General features: G+C 54.5%; 2 protein-coding genes across 6 annotated transcripts in view; both read left to right on the top strand.

Annotated features, from left to right (window-relative positions):
• LOC105477200 (TBC1 domain family member 2) overlaps positions 1–8,456 on the top strand; it is a 63,217-nt gene extending 54,761 nt beyond the window's left edge. For all 4 annotated transcript variants that reach the window (XM_011733598.2, XM_011733599.2, XM_024791409.2 and 1 more), the window contains 4 exons: positions 3,717–3,837; positions 5,475–5,660; positions 6,753–6,874; positions 7,884–8,456. In XM_011733598.2, the coding sequence (XP_011731900.2) occupies positions 3,717–3,837; positions 5,475–5,660; positions 6,753–6,874; positions 7,884–8,091 (637 nt within the window). In that variant the 3' untranslated portion in view covers positions 8,092–8,456. The remainder of the gene's footprint in view (positions 1–3,716; positions 3,838–5,474; positions 5,661–6,752; positions 6,875–7,883) is intronic.
• Positions 8,457–13,939: 5,483 nt separating this feature from the next.
• The window catches only part of LOC105477202 (coronin 2A), a 69,310-nt gene continuing 66,212 nt past the window's right edge, over positions 13,940–17,037 (top strand). The window contains exon 1 of one of the 2 annotated variants that reach the window (XM_011733606.3): positions 13,940–14,086. The gene's annotated coding sequence lies outside the window, so the exon portion shown is untranslated. Of the gene's footprint in view, positions 14,087–14,364; positions 14,496–17,037 lie in introns of those variants that run through there. The other variant, XM_011733605.3, reaches the window with a different exon arrangement.

Below are 17,037 nucleotides of genomic sequence, written 5' to 3'. Positions count from 1 at the left end.
TCTCAGTCAAAGCCTCCTTGGAAAATATGTTCAGATTTCATGCCACGCTAAATGCCTGCCACAGGGCAGGTCTGTAGAAATTTCATTCATTCAACAGTCTGACAAAAGCCCCTGTACTCCTCATCTGTTTGAACATGTTAAAATCCAGGAGAAACAAAACCTGCAAAGCCTCTTGTAAGAATAGCTGTGAAGGGAGCTGGAAGCTATGAGATCAGAATGAATAATAATTTTTGCATTTCACACAAAGGCCAGGTAGGAAGTAATGCATAATGGGGGCCTCTTGGATGCCAGGTGTTTAACACCTGATGGCATTTAATCCTCACAGAAACCTTCACTGGTGCCCCCATGCCCAGATGAAACATGAGAGGGTCTGAGAGGCCGAGGAACCCGCCCATTGCCCCACCACAAATGCTGGCCCAGCCAACTGCTTACCCTGGGCCCTGGCTGCCCCCAGCCCGCAAACCCAGTCCTTTCTACAACGTGCCCTCTCTCCAAATAGCAGTAGTCAGAGGCTGTGCTGAGGCCCCACAGAAACCTTTCTCTTATGTAGATGTAAACTTCTTGAGACCTGCTTTTGAAGTTCAACCTGTGCTGAAGGGGCAGAGAAAAATCCTATAGCAGGAGGGGCACTTGAGATAAGCCTCGTAGAAGGTGAGAACCTTCTCCCTGTGTAGAAGGAGGCAGCACACAGGCCACAGAGGGGCGCAGAAGGGACAACTGAGACCAAGAGAGGCGGAAGGTCCCCAGATGGGTTTTCTAAAATACCTTTCTCTGAATGGTATTTTTACTTTAATTTGATATGCAAGTGCAGATAATTGGTGTTCATGTAAACATAATAGGCCAGGCGCAGTGGCTCATGCCTGTAATCCCAGAACTTTGGGAGGCTGAGGTGGGCAGATCATGAGGTCAAAAGATCGACACCATTCTGGCCAACATGGTGAAACCTCATCTCTACTAAAAATAGAACAAATAGCTGGGCTTGGTGGCGGGTGCCTGTAGTCCCAGCTACTCAGGAGGCTGAGGCAGGGGAATCACTTGAACCAGGGAGGCAGAGGTTGCAGTGAGCCGAGATCGCACCACTGCACTCCAGCCTGGCGACAGAGCAAGACTCCATTTCATAATAGAAAGCCTGTTCAAATGTGGCATGTGCAAGGTATTCGTTTGAAGGCTCTAAGCCCAAGCCTGCAGGTCCCTGACACATGTCTTCTTTGCCATCTAGTGGTAGCCATTAGAACTGCATGTGTGGGCCGGGCGCTGTGGCTCACGCCTGTAATTCTAGCACTTTGAGAGGCTGAGGTGGGTGGATCCCTTGAGCCCAGGAGTTTGAGACAGCCTTGGCCACATGGCAAAGCCCTGTCAAAAAAAAAAAAAAAACCTAGCCAGGCGTGGTGGCACATGCTTGTAGTTCTAGCCACTTGGGAGGCTGAGGTGGTAAGGAGGCAGAGGTTGCTGTGAGCCATGATCATGCAGCTGGACTCCAGCCTGGGCAACAGAGTGAGTCTCTGTCTCAAAAAAAGAAAAGAAAAGAAAAGAAAAAGAACTGCATGTTTGATGTCTCAAGATGACAGACCCTGCCTCTAAGGCAACAAATCCAGCTTGTTTAGATAGTGATGGAGACCACCGTGATGAGCTAATGCTAATTTAGAGCAAATGTTTTAAACCCATTTCCCTGTGAAAATAAGTACAGTGCTTTAAAAGTAGTTTGTTTTTCCCCCATCGACACACTCCTTTCTTTGCAAGCCTACCTGGGCCCTGAATGCCCTTAGGTTCGAATTCAGCCATACCCCTGAGCAGTTAGTAAATCCTAGCCACCAGCCTCAGATAACTGACTTTTTAACATGTGCTGAAGTCCAAACCAATGCTGGCAGCTAACCCCTAGACTGAGGCCATCCTGAGGCTCAGGGGGAACAGGGTAGGATAGAGTGGAGAGAGCACTGGAGTAGACTTTGGGAGCCCTGGGTTCTATTTCCACTCTGCCGCCAACTGACTATATAATGTTGAGCAGGTAACTTCTGCTTTCTGGGTCTTGGTTTTTCAACCACTGCAATAAGGAGTTTGTCTAGACCAGAAACAACCAGTAGGAAGCAGCTGCCTGGAGCCCTGTCCTGAGAGAGTTTCTGAGGCAGCCTTCAGACTCAGTGGGAAAGAGTACTGTGATCAATTATTTATGTCTACCATGGGCTTAGGCAAAGGGAATGCTGCCATGATCAGTTAGTTATGTCTGCCCTGGGCACAGACAAAGAGAATAGAGGCCAGTGTATGCCACGTTTGCTATCCTTGAACTCAGTGACCTGTGGAGGTCCCTCCCCACCAGCTCTGAGAGAACAGAGCCTCCTATTTCCCAGGAGACCTGTGAATGTTCTCTTCATCCACTCAGCTTCAACTCAGGAAGGTTTTATACAAATATTTGAACCATAGTTGGGAGAAATTCCTTCCCACTCTACTGGGGAAAGAGAAGGGATATTTCTTTTTTCTTTTGGGATTCAACCATGTTTCTAAGAGTTGTGAGCCTCAAAAGAAGGTGGAGGTCATGATCTAATCTAGAGAGAACCCAAAGAAGCATGAGTATATGGATGACGGAATGTGTTCCTTAAATGCTCGTTATGACCATAGAGTCAGAGGCTTTCTAAAGCGACATCTCCCCAGGGTCCTATGAGGAACATTCATTCTACTCAGCCCCCATGGGTGCAATGGACAACAGGGGTTCTGTGGACCCCCTGGGTGATGCTGGGTTAGAATCAGCCACAGGATTTTGTTACCACAGGACTTCTCAGAGGCTTTACTAAGACTGTGTACATCATAACCCTCCAGGGGCTAGAATGTGCAGCATTCCCCAGATATCTTTGAATATAGAACCTTGTGTTCACCTCGCATCTTGGGAGACCAGTAGTCCCTGGAAAGACATTTTTTGGAAAACGTCTTCTTGGACTGGCCCGGGATGGGAGCTGCCAGGGAAGATGGGAGAAGTAGAGAAAACAGTGCTTATCCCAGGAAGACTTCCCTGCTCAGCCCTGTGGGTTTTTGTTTGTTTCTTACCCATGATTTCATTAGAGCCTTATGCTAACTTGGTGGGCAGGGGAAATAAAGGAGGAAAAAAAGTTATGTGCATTGAGCACCTGGTAAATGCCAGGCAGTGAGCGAGGCACGGTAGGTCTGTCTCAAGATGCCTCATGGCCTTGGGGAGATAGATATTGTTAATCTCGCTAACAATAAATATCTAATCTCAGATCATGAAACCGAGGTCCAGAGAGGTTAGCGTGCTTGCCGAGGTCTCAAAGCCTGTGAATATTAAGGTGCGGATAGCTCACATTTATAAAGAGCTCACTGTGTGGCAGGCGCCGTGTGGGGCACTGAGCTCTGTGCATCCTCAAAACAGTCCTGTGATTATTATGAGACTGAGGCTTAGAGGGGTTCCGTAACTTGTCCCAGGTCACCCAGGAAGCCGCAAGATCAGGATTTACCCAAGCAGCCTGACTCCAGAGCCCCTGCTCTGAAGTGATCCCCATTGCTCTGGAAAATGCCGGTCATCCTCCCCCGAAGAGCGTTTGTCTCACCCCAGGTGCCAGGAGCACCAGTCTGGTTAGGGAGTGGGGTTGCACTGGTGCTCACATGGAAGGACTTTCCCCCTGGAACCCAGGAAGCCACCTCTGCCACGTGCTGCCTGGCAGGGCCACGACTTCTGTAATCAATCCAGGCCTCCTTTCCTACCACTCCAGGCTGGCGGCCATCGCTCTGCTGGTCCTGGAGGAAGAGGAGAGTGCCTTCTGGTGCCTGGTGGCCATTGTGGAGACCATCATGCCCACTGATTACTACTCTAACACACTGACGGCATCCCAGGTGAGTGGGGCGGGGAGGGGACTTGGCAGCCATGCAGGGCAGTGCCCCAGAGCTGTTCCTAGAAGCCTGTGGCTCTCAGGAAAGTTGGGAATTTGTCAGGCTTCCTTTTCTCCCTCTGTACTGTGGGAGTGCATTTGGCTGCATGGAAGAGAAGCCCAACCTAACAACAGCTTCAGTGGGGGATTATTTTTCTCAGATAGTAAATGACCAGGCAGAACCACTGGGTTCAAGCTCCTAGCTGCCTGCTCTGCCATCTCTGGCATGTGGCCTTCATCCTCACACCCATCACCTCCTGATCACAAAATGGCCACATCACCTCCAGCACTGTGGCCATGGCCTAGGCCAGGAGGAGCAGAAGGTGAACACCAGGACCTGGCTCCCTGACCCAGCAACTTCTACTTGCAGTTTACTGGTCAGAACTATTTCATGGCTGTCCTAGTTGCAAGGCAGGCTAGGAAATGTACATATTTAATTTTTACATCTTAACATCTCTGAAATTGATGTGTGTTCTATGACCCTTTTATTCATATTTTATTATGAAAAACTTCCCACATTCAATACCATAGAGGGAATAGTATAATGAACCTCCATATGTCTATCACCTGGCTTCAGTTATCAACCCAGGGAGCCAGTGTTATTTCTTCTGAACTCCCATCCACTCCTCCTGCTTTATCTCGAAGTAAATTTCTGGCATTGTATCAGTTCATCCGTAAATCCTTCAGTAGGTCAGTGGCATCTCAGACTCAGGGAGTTACCTTAGGTTTTGAACTGGACACTTGGCCTCCGTAGATGACCCAAGGTTCTGGGTGAGGGAGGATGGGAGCTACTGGCTATTTGCCACAGCTGACGCTAATGCCTGGAAGAGGACATAAGTGAGGGGAGAGCACTGAGCAACCAGCAGTTCCAGGAAGGAAGAGCAAGGGGAATAAAATGGGGTCATCACACAGGGAGGAGGAAAACCACGAAATGAACCATGTCTTGGAGCCAGGGAAGGAGCCAGTGCTGAAAGTGGTTAACCCATCCAGTGAAACAAGGACAGAGGCATGACAGTGGCCACAAGGAGAGGTCACTGGCCACTGTGGCCAGGAGCACCCTGCTTTGAGAAGACTCCTTGGTGTCTGGCGAGGCAGGACATTATGCCCTCCCACACACACACCTGTCCTGGACCAGACATCTGCCTAGCATCTTAGGTGTCAGGCACAAATTGGGTATAGAGAAGGGGCTGTGGATGTCAGCTGATACAAGCCTAGAGACAAAGTTTCCATTTTGCCAAGGCCTGTGGGCATGAGACCAGTGTCTCTGAACTGCCAGGAGGATCAGCTGGCCCCTGAGCTCCTGCTTGGCTCAAGGGATTCAGATGGGTGAGGGGGCTGAGAACGTGCCAGCCCACACGGCTCCACTGCAGAGCCCAGTGCCCTGGTCCAGAGGACTCTGGCCTATGTCAGGAACAGCGGAGTGATATGATGCTGTACCTGACTCCCAGCTAGATTGGGCTCTGGCTTCCTGAGGAGCAGGAAAGAACTTGCCCAGAGCAGCTTCAGGACTGTGTGTGGACTGACTGGGTAGGAAGGCTGGGCAGGGAGGGAGGCAGCCTTATCCTGGGGCTGCAGATGACAGGCTCTCTCTCTGGCTTCCAGGTGGACCAGCGGGTGCTCCAGGACCTGCTCTCGGAGAAGCTGCCCAGGCTGATGGCCCACCTGGGGCAGCACCACGTGGATCTCTCCCTCATCACCTTCAACTGGTTCCTCGTGGTCTTTGCAGACAGTCTCATTAGCAACATCCTCCTTCGGGTCTGGGATGCCTTCCTGTACGAGGGGACCAAGGTAGGGTGCTGCCAGGGGATGGGGCCCCTGAGCAAGTCCCTTCACCCATCTGGGTCTTGACTTTGCCCCTGGAGAATGAGAAGACAACGCTTACTTGTCAGGGCTGTTGGGAACGTCTCCTGAGAGCATGGCTTTGTCAACTGTAAAGTGCTTTGCATGTATGAGAAGAAGTAGTGGTTCTGCCTCTGAAGATATGTCCTAAAGTTGGGGGATTTCCTTTCCGTGGAGATGAGGTGTGAGCATGATCAGAGAGGCACATCCCTATGCTGTCCTTGCCCCCCCCCCCCACCAGTCACCTGGGCCCTCCTTTTCTTCCTCTTGTTTGGACTAAGCCTTGGATTAAGAGACCGGAGCTCAGGTCTGGACCCAGCTCTGTCCTGACCTTGCCTGGAGACCCTGGGCAGGTCCCCCAACTCAGCCCTAGTTTACACCTCAGTTTACAAAGCACCCAGAGATTTTTTTTTTTTTTTTTTTTTGAGACGGAGCCTTGCTCTGTCACCTAGGCTGTAGTGCAGTGGCATGATCTCCACTCACTGCAACTTCCGCCTCCCAGGTTCAAGCAATTCTCCTGCCTCAACCTCCGGAGTACCTGGGATTACAGGCATACGCCACCAATCCTGGCTAATTTTTGTATTTTTAGTAAAGACAGGGTTTCACCATGTTGGCCAGGCTGCTCTCGAACTCCTGACCTCAGGTGATCTGCCCGACTTGGCCTCCCAAAGTGCTGGGATTACTGGCGTGAACCACCGCGTCTGGCCTGTTGTTTTGTTTGGTTCCTGCCAAAGCTCCACGTAAAGATACAGATTAACTCCATGAGATTCCACAGGGGCATGCCTCACCCACAGTCATGAGACAAGACAGGCTAGAGCCAGGACTCTGTTCAAATCCCCAGATTTCAAGCTGTGTGCCCCTTGAGGGTATTCAGTCTCCCCCAGCCCCCTGGAGCCCTCCCCCGCACATTGTGCCTCCAGGCCTCAACTTCTGCAGCCAGTCCAGGGTCTTCCATACTGCCTGGGTCTATCAGGTTCCCTCCCTCCAGGGATGACCTGCCTGGCCTCCCATGCCCAACCTGAGCCCCCACTCTACCCCCAGGTGGTGTTTCGCTATGCCTTGGCCGTTTTCAAGTACAATGAGAAGGAGATCTTGAGGCTACACAATGGCCTGGAAATCTACCAGTACCTGCGCTTCTTCACCAAGACCATCTCCAACAGCCGGTGAGGACCCCCCACCCCCCTGCCACTCCCACCACTCACCTACCCCCAGGACACATAGCAGAGGGGAGGCTGATGTTTGCAAGTAGAAATTGGTAAGTGACGCTGATGCTCCTATTAATAGCTTAGAAATCTTCGGGGAAAGGCCGGGCGCGGTGGCTCAAGCCTGTAATCCCAGCACTTTGGGAGGCCAAGACGGGCGGATCACGAGGTCGGGAGATCGAGACCATCCTGGCTAACACGGTGAAACCCCGTTTCTACTAAAAAAAATACAAAAAACTAGCCGGGCGAGGTGGTGGGCGCCTGTAGTCCCAGCTACTCGGGAGGCTGAGGCAGGAGAATGGCGTGAACCCGGGAGGCGGAGCTTGCAGTGAGCTGAGATCCGGCCACTGCACTCCAGCCTGGGTGACAGAGCGAGACTCCGTCTCAAAAAAAAAAAAAAAAAAAAAAGAAATCTTCGGGGAAGTCTGACTGTCTGAGTGATCTGTCTGCCCCCTTAATATATGGCATTTGAGGCCTCCATGGAGTTTCATTTTTTCCCCACCTTCCCCTACCCTGAACATCCACTTTCCAGGCCAGTGTTCCTGGAAAACAGAATTATACGAGTTCCTAGGACAACCTCACCTCCGGCCTTTTGCCCTTGCAGTTTCTTCTACTTAGAATGCCTCCTTGCCACTTCCACCACTACTATCTTCTTTGCCTGGTCACCTTTGATTCATTCTTTAAAACTCAGCTCACATGTCACCTCCTCCAAGAAGCCCTCCATGATCAGCCCTTCCCTGCTAGGTTAGGTGTCTTTCTTCTGATCTTCCTCCTGCCTCAGTACATATCTCTGTGGGTGGAAATCATCTTATTCATTGTTTCCTCCTGAGGGCAGGGGCCAGGGCTCAGCCACAAGGGCAGAAGGAATGTGGGGATGTCTGTCTGGGAGAGCCTGGTAAACGCCAGCCAGGTGGGTAAATGCCAGCCAGGTGGCGTGACGTGCTCTGGGCTGATTGTGCCCTCCTCCCAGGAAGCTGATGAACATCGCCTTCAACGACATGAACCCCTTCCGCATGAAACAGCTGCAGCAGCTGCGCATGGTCCACCGGGAGCGGCTGGAGGCTGAGCTACGGGAGCTGGAGCAGCTTAAGGCCGAGTACATGGAGAGGCGGACATCCCAGCGCAGAGCCATGTCCGACGGCTGCGCCAGCGAGGACGAGGTGGAGGGGGAGGCCTGACTTGGCCACCTCCCCTCCCCAAAGCCTTCCTCACGCGTGGAGGTTGGGCACGGACCAGTGGCCCAGCCCTGGGTGTCCCATCACCATGTGATCCTGGACACGTCCCTTCCCCTCTCTGGCCCTCAGTTTCCCCACCGGGACATTGTGTGCTGCAAAGCCATTGGTTGGGCTACTTCTTCATAGGCATGCACTTACCCAGGGGTGCCACCCTTTTGTCACCTCTTCCACAAGCACTTTGGCTGTAAACAAGCAAGAGCACTGCCTCTATAGGGTAACCTGGAACATTCTCTAGGTTATATCAATATGAAACAATGTAAATGGTGGAAATCATTCATAAGCTTTGGGACTTAAACAGTTCTCAGTTACCAATTGTTCCTGGATGGGCCCACGGTGCCAGGTTGTGCCACCACCAGCCTTCCAGCCTAGGGCATCTCTGGCTGCTATTTCTGTGAGCATCTGTAGGGCCAGCCCCTGCCTGGTTCCCTGAGATGTTAGAGTTTCGTCTTTCTGGGTAGCAGCTTCTTTTCAGTGCTGCCTGGGTCTGCATCCAGGATGCTCTCCGTGTACTGAATCCTGTTTCCTCCTTTCTGCTCACAGTCCATTTTGGGGGGATCCCAGGGAAACCCCGTGTGCTGCACCACCAGGAACTTGGTGTGGGGGTTGGGCAGAGAGCCCTGGGTCAGGTGCCCCATTTGTGACCTCCCACTGCCCACTTCACAGGCTGGGGCACGGAGGGTCACCTCTCCTCTGAAAAATGGGTGGTTGGGAGGGTAGGAGAAGGTGGCAAGTGGAGACTGCTGCAGCGCAAGCCGGGGCTGGCTCGTCACAGCACCCACTGTGGCCCCAGTGCAGGGTCAGGCTCCTCCAGGTCCCTCCTCAGCAAGTAGAGGCTTCAGTCTGTCCCCACCTGAGGCAGGGGGTGAAGGCCATACCAGTGACTTTGGCAACTCATTTCTCAGCAAAACCTCTGTCTGTGCTGGCCTAGCCTTGAGTTGGCTGTCTTTGGTATGAAGGACTGGGCGTGGGGGGTTCTCACAAGGAAGCCCCCTCTCTGGAAAACCACCCAGGATTAGGGGACGCTGCCCTGGGACCTCCTGGCTGTGATCTGAGGCTCCCATCTGGGCTGGGGAGGAAGCTTTCCCCATCACTGGGGACCATGGACAGGCCCCGTGATGGCCCTGGCTGGTCCCTAGCCCTACGGTCACCCACAGGTGTGAATTTGAGGGGTTGGTGCACCAGGATCCCAGTTCCCTACACTGCACCGCCTGTGCAGCCTCGGGGAAGAGACGCTCAGGGTTCCTCTCCTCCCTGTCCACATGGGCTCCTGGCTGGCCCCAGGGCCCGCTTTTCTGTGAATACCCTGCACTGTGGCTTGACTGCCTTTCTCATTCTTGCTCAACTTCTTTCATCTGCTGAGGCCCTTTCACCACCAAACTGTTGATGAAGTGTGCTGGTGGGTTGAGGGCGGCCAAGGGGCCCAGCTGCACCCTGCACAGGCTGGATACTGTGCCCCTAGGTTGGTCGTCGGGATGATGAGAGGTCCAGCCCCATGAGGCTCCTAGGAGGGCTAAAGCAGGTAAACTGGTGCAGAGCTTGGAGCCTGGCACAGAGGAAAGTGCCACCGATGGGAACGAGCAGCCCAATTTTTTTTTTTTTTTTTTTTTTTGAGACAGAGCCTCCCTCTGCCACCAGGCTGGAGTGCAGTGGTGCAATCTCAACTCACTGCAACCTCCGCCTCCGTGGTTCAAGCGATTCTCCTGCCTCAGCCTCCCAAATAGCTGGGATTACAGGCATGCGCCCCCACGCCCAGCTAATTTTTGTATGTTTAGTAGAGACAGGATTTCACCATGTTAGCCAAGATGGTCTCAATTTCCTGACCTCGTGATCTTCCCACCTCAGCCTCCCAAAGTGCAGGGATTACAAGCGTGAGTCACCTTGCCCGGGCTGAGCAGCCCTCTTACGAAGGAAACACCACCTGTGGGGCCCTGAGGCCTGCAAAAGCCCCAGCTGCCGGGGAGCTCTGGCCCAGGGGGTCCCTCTGCCTTTAGCCTTGGAATTCACATTCCCTCTTCAGCAACAGCAATCAACAAAGAATCAGGCAATGGGCACAGGGGCTACTGGATAAATGGCAGCCCACCTCTACCTTTTTCCCTCCCCTTCCCTGCCCCTCCCCTCGCCTCTTCCTTCCCTCTTTCCTTTCCCGTCCTTCCTCCCCTTCCTTTCCCCTCCTTCCTCCCCTTCCTTTCCCCTCCTTCCTCCCTCATCCCCCTTTTCCTCCTTCCCCATTCTCCTCTCCTTCCCTTCTTCCTCCTTTCTCCCCTCTTCCCCCCTTTTCTTCTTCCCTCTCTTCCTCCTCTCCGCTTCTCTTCCTCTCTCCTCCATCTCCCCACATCCCCCCAACCCCAGGCAGAGGAGAAGCTCTGCTCAGAGCTGGGTGCTATGCTCTTTCCCTGCCCTCCTGGGGAGAGGGGTGGGTGGTACTTTGCATTTGACCCAACACTGTGTAACCTGGCTGCACCTTAGAATCACCTGAGTAGCGGTCACCATAGCTCACGCTTGTAATCCCAGCACTTTGTGAGGTCAAGGCAGGTGGATCACTTGAGGCCAGGAGTTCAAGCCCAGCCTAGCCAACATGGTGAAACCCTGTCTCTACTAAAAATATAAAAAATTAGCCGGGCGTGGTGGTGGGCGCCTGTAATCCCAGCTAGTTGGGAGGCTGAGGCAGGAGAATGCTTGAACCTGGGAGGCGGCGGTTGTGGTGAGCCGAGATCATGCCATTGCACTCCAGCTTGGGCAACAGGAGCGAAACTCCATCACACACACACACACACACACACACACACACACACACACATACAAATAGTTGGGAGGCTGAGGCAGGAGAATGCTTGAACCTGGGAGGCGGCGGTTGTGGTGAGCCGAGATCATGCCATTGCACTCCAGCTTGGGCAACAGGAGCGAAACTCCGTCACACACACACACACACACACACACACACACACACACACACACACACATACAAATCACCTGAGTAGCTTTTTTAAAATGTTGGTGCTAGGTTCCTATGCCTGGAGCCTGTGGTGGGGCCCAGGCATTCTCATACACAGAAGGGTTGGGGACACAGGACAGTGAGGACTAACTGCCTCCTCAGGCCCTGACAGGGAGCTGGGATTGAGAACTGCCTGTCCTACAGCGTCAACTCACCCAGGCCAAGCTCAGGTTACCAATGAGTAGACAGGGGTCAGAGACATTAGCTAATGTATCCAAAGTCACACAGCCACCGGTGGAGCCGTGCTCCAGCCTAGTGCCCTTACTGCAAAGCCAGGGAGGACTCCCCCTGGTTTACCCCACCTCTGGAACCTAGAACACCTTCCCCAAGAACCCAGGGAAGGGGCATGCCTGGCCTGTGGCCTCCTGGGTATACCCTCAGTAGATAGTTCTAGGCCAAAGAAAATTAGAGGAAGAATTTCCTCATGGTTGCCTCAAGCTGGGATTGTAGCACTATTTCTCCCCTTCATCAGAGACAACAAGGGAAGCGTGATATCCACATGGCAGGGAGGCTGAGCAGGGACCAGCGGGCCCACCCCAGAGCATCTGTGCCTGCTGCTACTGCCCCTGGGGCACCTGCCCGCCCTTCCCTGCTCTTTCTGGAGGGTGTTTGGGGCCCACTCCTGGTGTCAGGTTCCTGGCCCGCACCACAGCTGTCGTCCCCTTCCCCCGGGGCTGCTGCCTTCCAGGGCTGCAGGATCCGATCCCTCTCAGCCCCACCTTCCCACCCTAGAGGACAGGACCTCAAGCTCAAAGCATGCCTTCCCCAGGCCTTAGGCCCCCAGCAAGCTGTGGGCCAACCTGCTCTATAGGAGAAGAAAAGGGAGTAACCCAGGGAACCTCCCTGGGGCAACATCCCAAAGAATAAAGGGACTGGGTCAAAGGAGGTGGAAGGCCCCCCTCCCAACATTCCCCAACAGAAGAGGTACTCACTTCCAGAGATTGCCCATGTTCAAGGCTGCTATCCTCCAAACACAGAGCGCCAGCCCCCAGGCACTGTCTCCTCATTCTTTCTCAACCCCCTCCCTCATGGACATGGGGCCATATCGTACAGAAGGTTCCACGTGGGGAATATAGATGGAGAACTTGTCCCCCACCCCCACCCCACACACATATGTTCTGGTCCTACACAAGATGTTTACCTACACATGTAAGATTAACAAAGCCGGCCATTGGGCTCGGTGGCTCACGCCTGTAATCCCAGCACTTTGGGAAGCTGAGGCAGGCAGATCACGAGGTCAGGAGATCAAGACCATCCTGGCTAACACGGTGAAACCCCATCTCTACTAAAAATACAAAAAATTAGCCGGGCGTGGTGGCGGGCGCCTGTAGTCCCAGCTACTCAGGAGTCTGAGGCAGGAGAATGGTGTGAATCCAGGAGGCGGAGCTTGCAGTGAGCCGAGATCACGCCACTGCTCTCCAGGGTGGGCAACAGAGTGAGACTCCGTCTCCCAAAAAAAAAAGCCAGCCATGTGGGTGCACTGGGAAGGAGGAAGAGGGAGGTTTCCTGGCCCATCCCAATCCACACTAAGGCCTAATAGAAGGTGCTAGCAGATGGGCCCAACTTTGGAACCAGACGTGCTATGTGGTTTTCTAGCTAGGGGATCCTGGGTAGGTCATGACCACTGTGGCGTCAGGTTCCCCATGTGTGCAATCCTGAATCTCGGCTCACTGCAACCTCCACCTCCTAGGTTCAAGTTATTCTCCTGCCTCAGCCTCCCGAGTAGCTGGAAATACAGGCACATGCCACCACACCCGGCTGATTTTTGTATTTTTACTAGAGATAGGTTTTCACCATGGTGACCAGGCTGGTCTTGAACTCCTGATCTCAAGCAGTCCACCTGCCTTGGCCTCCCAAAATGCTAGGATTACAGGCATGAGCCACCGCGCCCAGCCATCCATATGCTTCTTTGAAAGTTTAGATACCCAACTCTTGCATGCTAACACCAGAAGCATGCGTTCAGCCTGCCTGCTGGGCAGTCCGACTCCAGAAGGCCTGAATCAGAGCTGTAGGCTGAGGGTTTTCAGGACCATACTGCACACTGGGCTTTAGGTGGTAGGCAGGGAGCCCGTCCATCTCTGGGCAGGGGAGTGGTGCAGTGGACTATGAAAGCTGAGTCACATTCTAAGGAGAGAATCAAGAGCTCCCCAAGTACCTTGCCACTCCAAGCCTCAATTTCTTATCTGTAAAATGGAGGTAATAATAGTGGCTAAATAAAGGGGTTGCTAGGCTTAGAAGAAATGATACAGATATGTAAAGTAGTAATAGTGTACTCTGTCATCCACTCCACAGCTATATATTGAGTGCCTACTATGTGCCACGGAGCAGTTCAAGGCCCTCAAGATAATGGTCTTGACTGAACAAAACCAAGAGCTCTTCGGAGACGTGGTGTGGTAGAGTGGCTGTGAGCTTAGCAGCCCTGGGAGCCATACTGCCTGGGGTCGCATGACCAGCCCTGTGATCTTAACCTAGGTACTTAACCTCTGTGTGCCGCAGCTTTCTTTTGTGTTAAATAGGTGAGTAATGGTATCAACCTCATAGGCCTGTGTGACAGTGAATGGAGGTAATGCACAGAAGGCGCTTAGAGCAGTGCGTGGCTCAGTAGTGTTCGGTAGGGGTGGTACCCAAAGGTAGGGCCTCCCCATTGTCTAGTGTCCTCAGGGCTCCCCAGCCGGCGAGGCTGGGCAGCAGCGCCCCCGCTGGTCCCGAGAGAAGGAAGGGCGTCCTCCTCTGCTCCCAGCGGCGCTCCCGGCTCCTCTCCTCCCTGCGGACTGGGAAGCCTCGGTAACAGCTGTAACTGCTCGGGGAAAGGAGCGCTTCCCCGGTCGGGCTCTGCGCGCGCACTGTACCTGTCCGGGATTGTCACATCCAGGGCTCAAACAGCCTTAAGAGGCCGACGCGGTTATTGTCTCCATTTCACCACGGGGGAAACTGAGGCTCCCGGAGGTCAGGTTCCTCATCCCACACCACGCAGAGAGGGCACGGCGGGACGTGGGGCCGGCGGCTCTGCTTGTCCCCAGCCTCCGCCTGGTGGCCAGCAACCCGCCCCAATCACTGCGACGTGTGCGCGCCTGCTCCCAGCACGTGTGCGCGCCCCGAGACCCGCCCCGGGAAGCCAGGAGCGCGGTTGGGGTCGTGGGGGCGGAAAAGGGTGGCCAGGGCGGACCCGCGGGGCGGGCGAGAGGGCGGACCTTTGGCCGGGCCCCCGCCCCGCCTTCCAGCCCCGCCCGCCGGGCTGCAGAGGGAGGCGGCGGCGGCTCTGGGCGCCGGGAGTCGGCGGGCGGCGAGGAGCGCGGAGCCGGAGCTGGACGCCGCCGCCGCCACCGCCACCACCACCTGCGCGGCCGTCATCAAGGTAGGGCGGCCCCGCGCCGCCGGCCGTGCCTTCCCGGTCTGCGCGATGGGGACGTCGGGCGGGACGTGCGCACTGAGCCCCCCGCGGCTTCAGCTCTCGGAGAGGGAGGGATGCGGGGCTCGGCGCGCGGGGGACCTGGCTTTCAGCCCCTTTGCGTGACCTTGCACAAAGCACTGCTCCTCTTCAGGCCTCAGTTTCCCCGTCAGGATAGCGGGCTCATTGGTGGCCCCCTTCTCTCGGGGTTGTTGGGAGGGGCCGCCCCGAGGTCCGGGCTCCCGACGGCTCGCTGCCCGCATGAGTACTGTCTGCACCTCCCACCCCTCCAGCCCGCGGTGAGGGAAGCGCACTCTGGGCGCGGCCAGCCGGTCCCTACAGGCCCCTGCTGTGGCCCGGGTGCTCCATGGGACTCTTGTCGGGACCCTCCCCCTCTTGGCTGCGTTACCTGCTGGGCCTCAGCTTCCTGGTACAGGAAACGGTGGGGTGGGGGGGCATCCCCGGGTCCCCGCCAAGCCGGCCTGGGCGTGCAGGTGGGGCATCAGCCGGCCCACCAAGAGGGTTTACTCGTCTGGGGCTGGAGGAGCCCTAGGTTGGAGGTGGCTGGACTCCTGGCGGCACGACTGCCTGGACCAGCCCCACGTAGGCACCTCGATTTACAGAGTGGTACAGGACAGCTCCTTCCCCTTCCCCACCCGGGCCAGGTGCTGGTGCCTAGCTCTGTGTCCCAGAGCTAGTGTGTGATAAGGTGTGACACACACTAGCTGGTGTGACAAGGGTTGACTGGCGGCCACGCCTGGACCTCAGAGGGGTAACAATGCCAAGGGGCTGTGTCTGCGTTTCATTAAGGGATGGGACAGAGCACAGGTCTGAGGGACTGTGGTCCAGGCTCCCTAGGTAAAGAAGACCTATGGCATCTGGCCCAGCCCCTCTGTAAGACCCCCTCTGGAAGGTCTTGCTGCCCCCTCGCACACTCCTTGTGATGGGGATCTCATTAGTTGTAAACCAGGCTGGAATCTGCTACCCAGTCACTGCCTCTCCTGCTGGTCCTGCTCTGAACACACAAACAACCTCTGACCCTTCCTCCCTCACCCTGGAGCAGTAATCAGGTCCCTTAAGTATGCTCACCTCCAGCCCCAGCAGTTTCTCCCATCAAAGCCCAGGGAGCCAAGGCAAGAAGAGGGAGCTGAGGTGTCTGCCCCAGAGCAGACTGTGGGACCTCCGCTTTCCCGGGGGTTGTTCAGAACCCACCTGTGCCTCAAAACTGGAATGTGCCTCAACTGGAATATGTCTCTCGAGCTTCCTGCCCCTCCTGGGGACCTTCTGAGAGGTCTGGAGTGAGGAGAGCCGGAGCCCCTCTGCAGGCCTTTCCTGCCCCATGTGGCCTCCTCTCCACCTGCCTGATGCCTGCCCTGTTTGAGGGAGCGGTGTCTAAGAATCACTTCTCAGCCTTCTGGACTTTCTTGTCCCCTTCATGACCTGCCCCGCACCCAGGGACTTTCTTACAGCCAAAAGAGGGCAGGAGGCCCCTGGACAGGTCGTGAGCTCTTTGTCATCACAGGTATGCAAGCAGAACCTGGGGTGAGCTACCTCGGACTGAAAGTCTGTGGAATTCTAGGGCTGAAGTAGTGCCTATGACCTTGCCCTGCGGCCATGGTGGAGCTGCACAGGACTGGGAGCCGGACCACAAATGAGTGTTATTATCCCCTCGTAAAAGCAGGCAAAGTATACCTGCTGGCCCATGAGCCCAGCTCCGACGCACAGGCTTAAGTGCTACCTGGGTCTCCTGTCATCTCGACACATGTATAATCTGGGCCCTGTTTTCCTGCTTGCCTAGTTCAAGCCTTTTTGGCCTGATTTAGGAGCGTGGCAGATTCGGGTTATTAAAAAGTCATGCTATGACTTTAATTGCTAATAGTTTTTAAGTGCACCATGGAATTATGGAATGTCTAAGCTGAAAGGAGCCTTAAGACATCATCTCATTCAACCCCCTCATTTTACAGATAGGCATCCCCTGTCCCCAGAGGGGATGTGACTGGGCAAAGGTCACACAGCAAACCAGCAACCGAGCCCAGGGATCCTGATTCCAAGATTGGAGTGCCTTTTTTTCCCCCAGAAAACACATAACATTTAATAAATGAAAGGAGGCTGTATTTATTCCTGTAAAATTAGGAAAAATAAAAATAAAAGGATGAAACTCTGCGCTGGCAAGGCTGTAGGGATTCGCCTGTGGCATTTAATTTTGCAGAGCAATCTGGTAGCCTGTTGTCATGAAAATGACCCTACTTGCCCTTTGCCTTTAGCCAGCTACTTTGAGGGCTTTATCCTAAGGAAGTAACTATAGAGAGAGACATATGTAGTGCTGTTATTTGTAAGAAGTTGTCTTCTGGCCTGGGCGCAGTGGCTCACACCTGTAATCCCAGCAGTTTAGGAGGCCAAGGTGGGCGGATCACCTGAGGTCAGGAGTTCGAGACCACCCTGGGCAACATGATGAAACCCTGTCTCTACTGAAAATATATAAATTAGCCAGGTATGGTGGCACATGCCT

Source organism: Macaca nemestrina, chromosome 14, assembly GCF_043159975.1.
Source record: "Macaca nemestrina isolate mMacNem1 chromosome 14, mMacNem.hap1, whole genome shotgun sequence".
Taxonomy (NCBI): Eukaryota; Metazoa; Chordata; class Mammalia; order Primates; family Cercopithecidae; genus Macaca; species Macaca nemestrina.
Note: the sequence above shows the minus strand (reverse complement) of the source record. Positions and strands in the feature narration are given on the sequence as shown.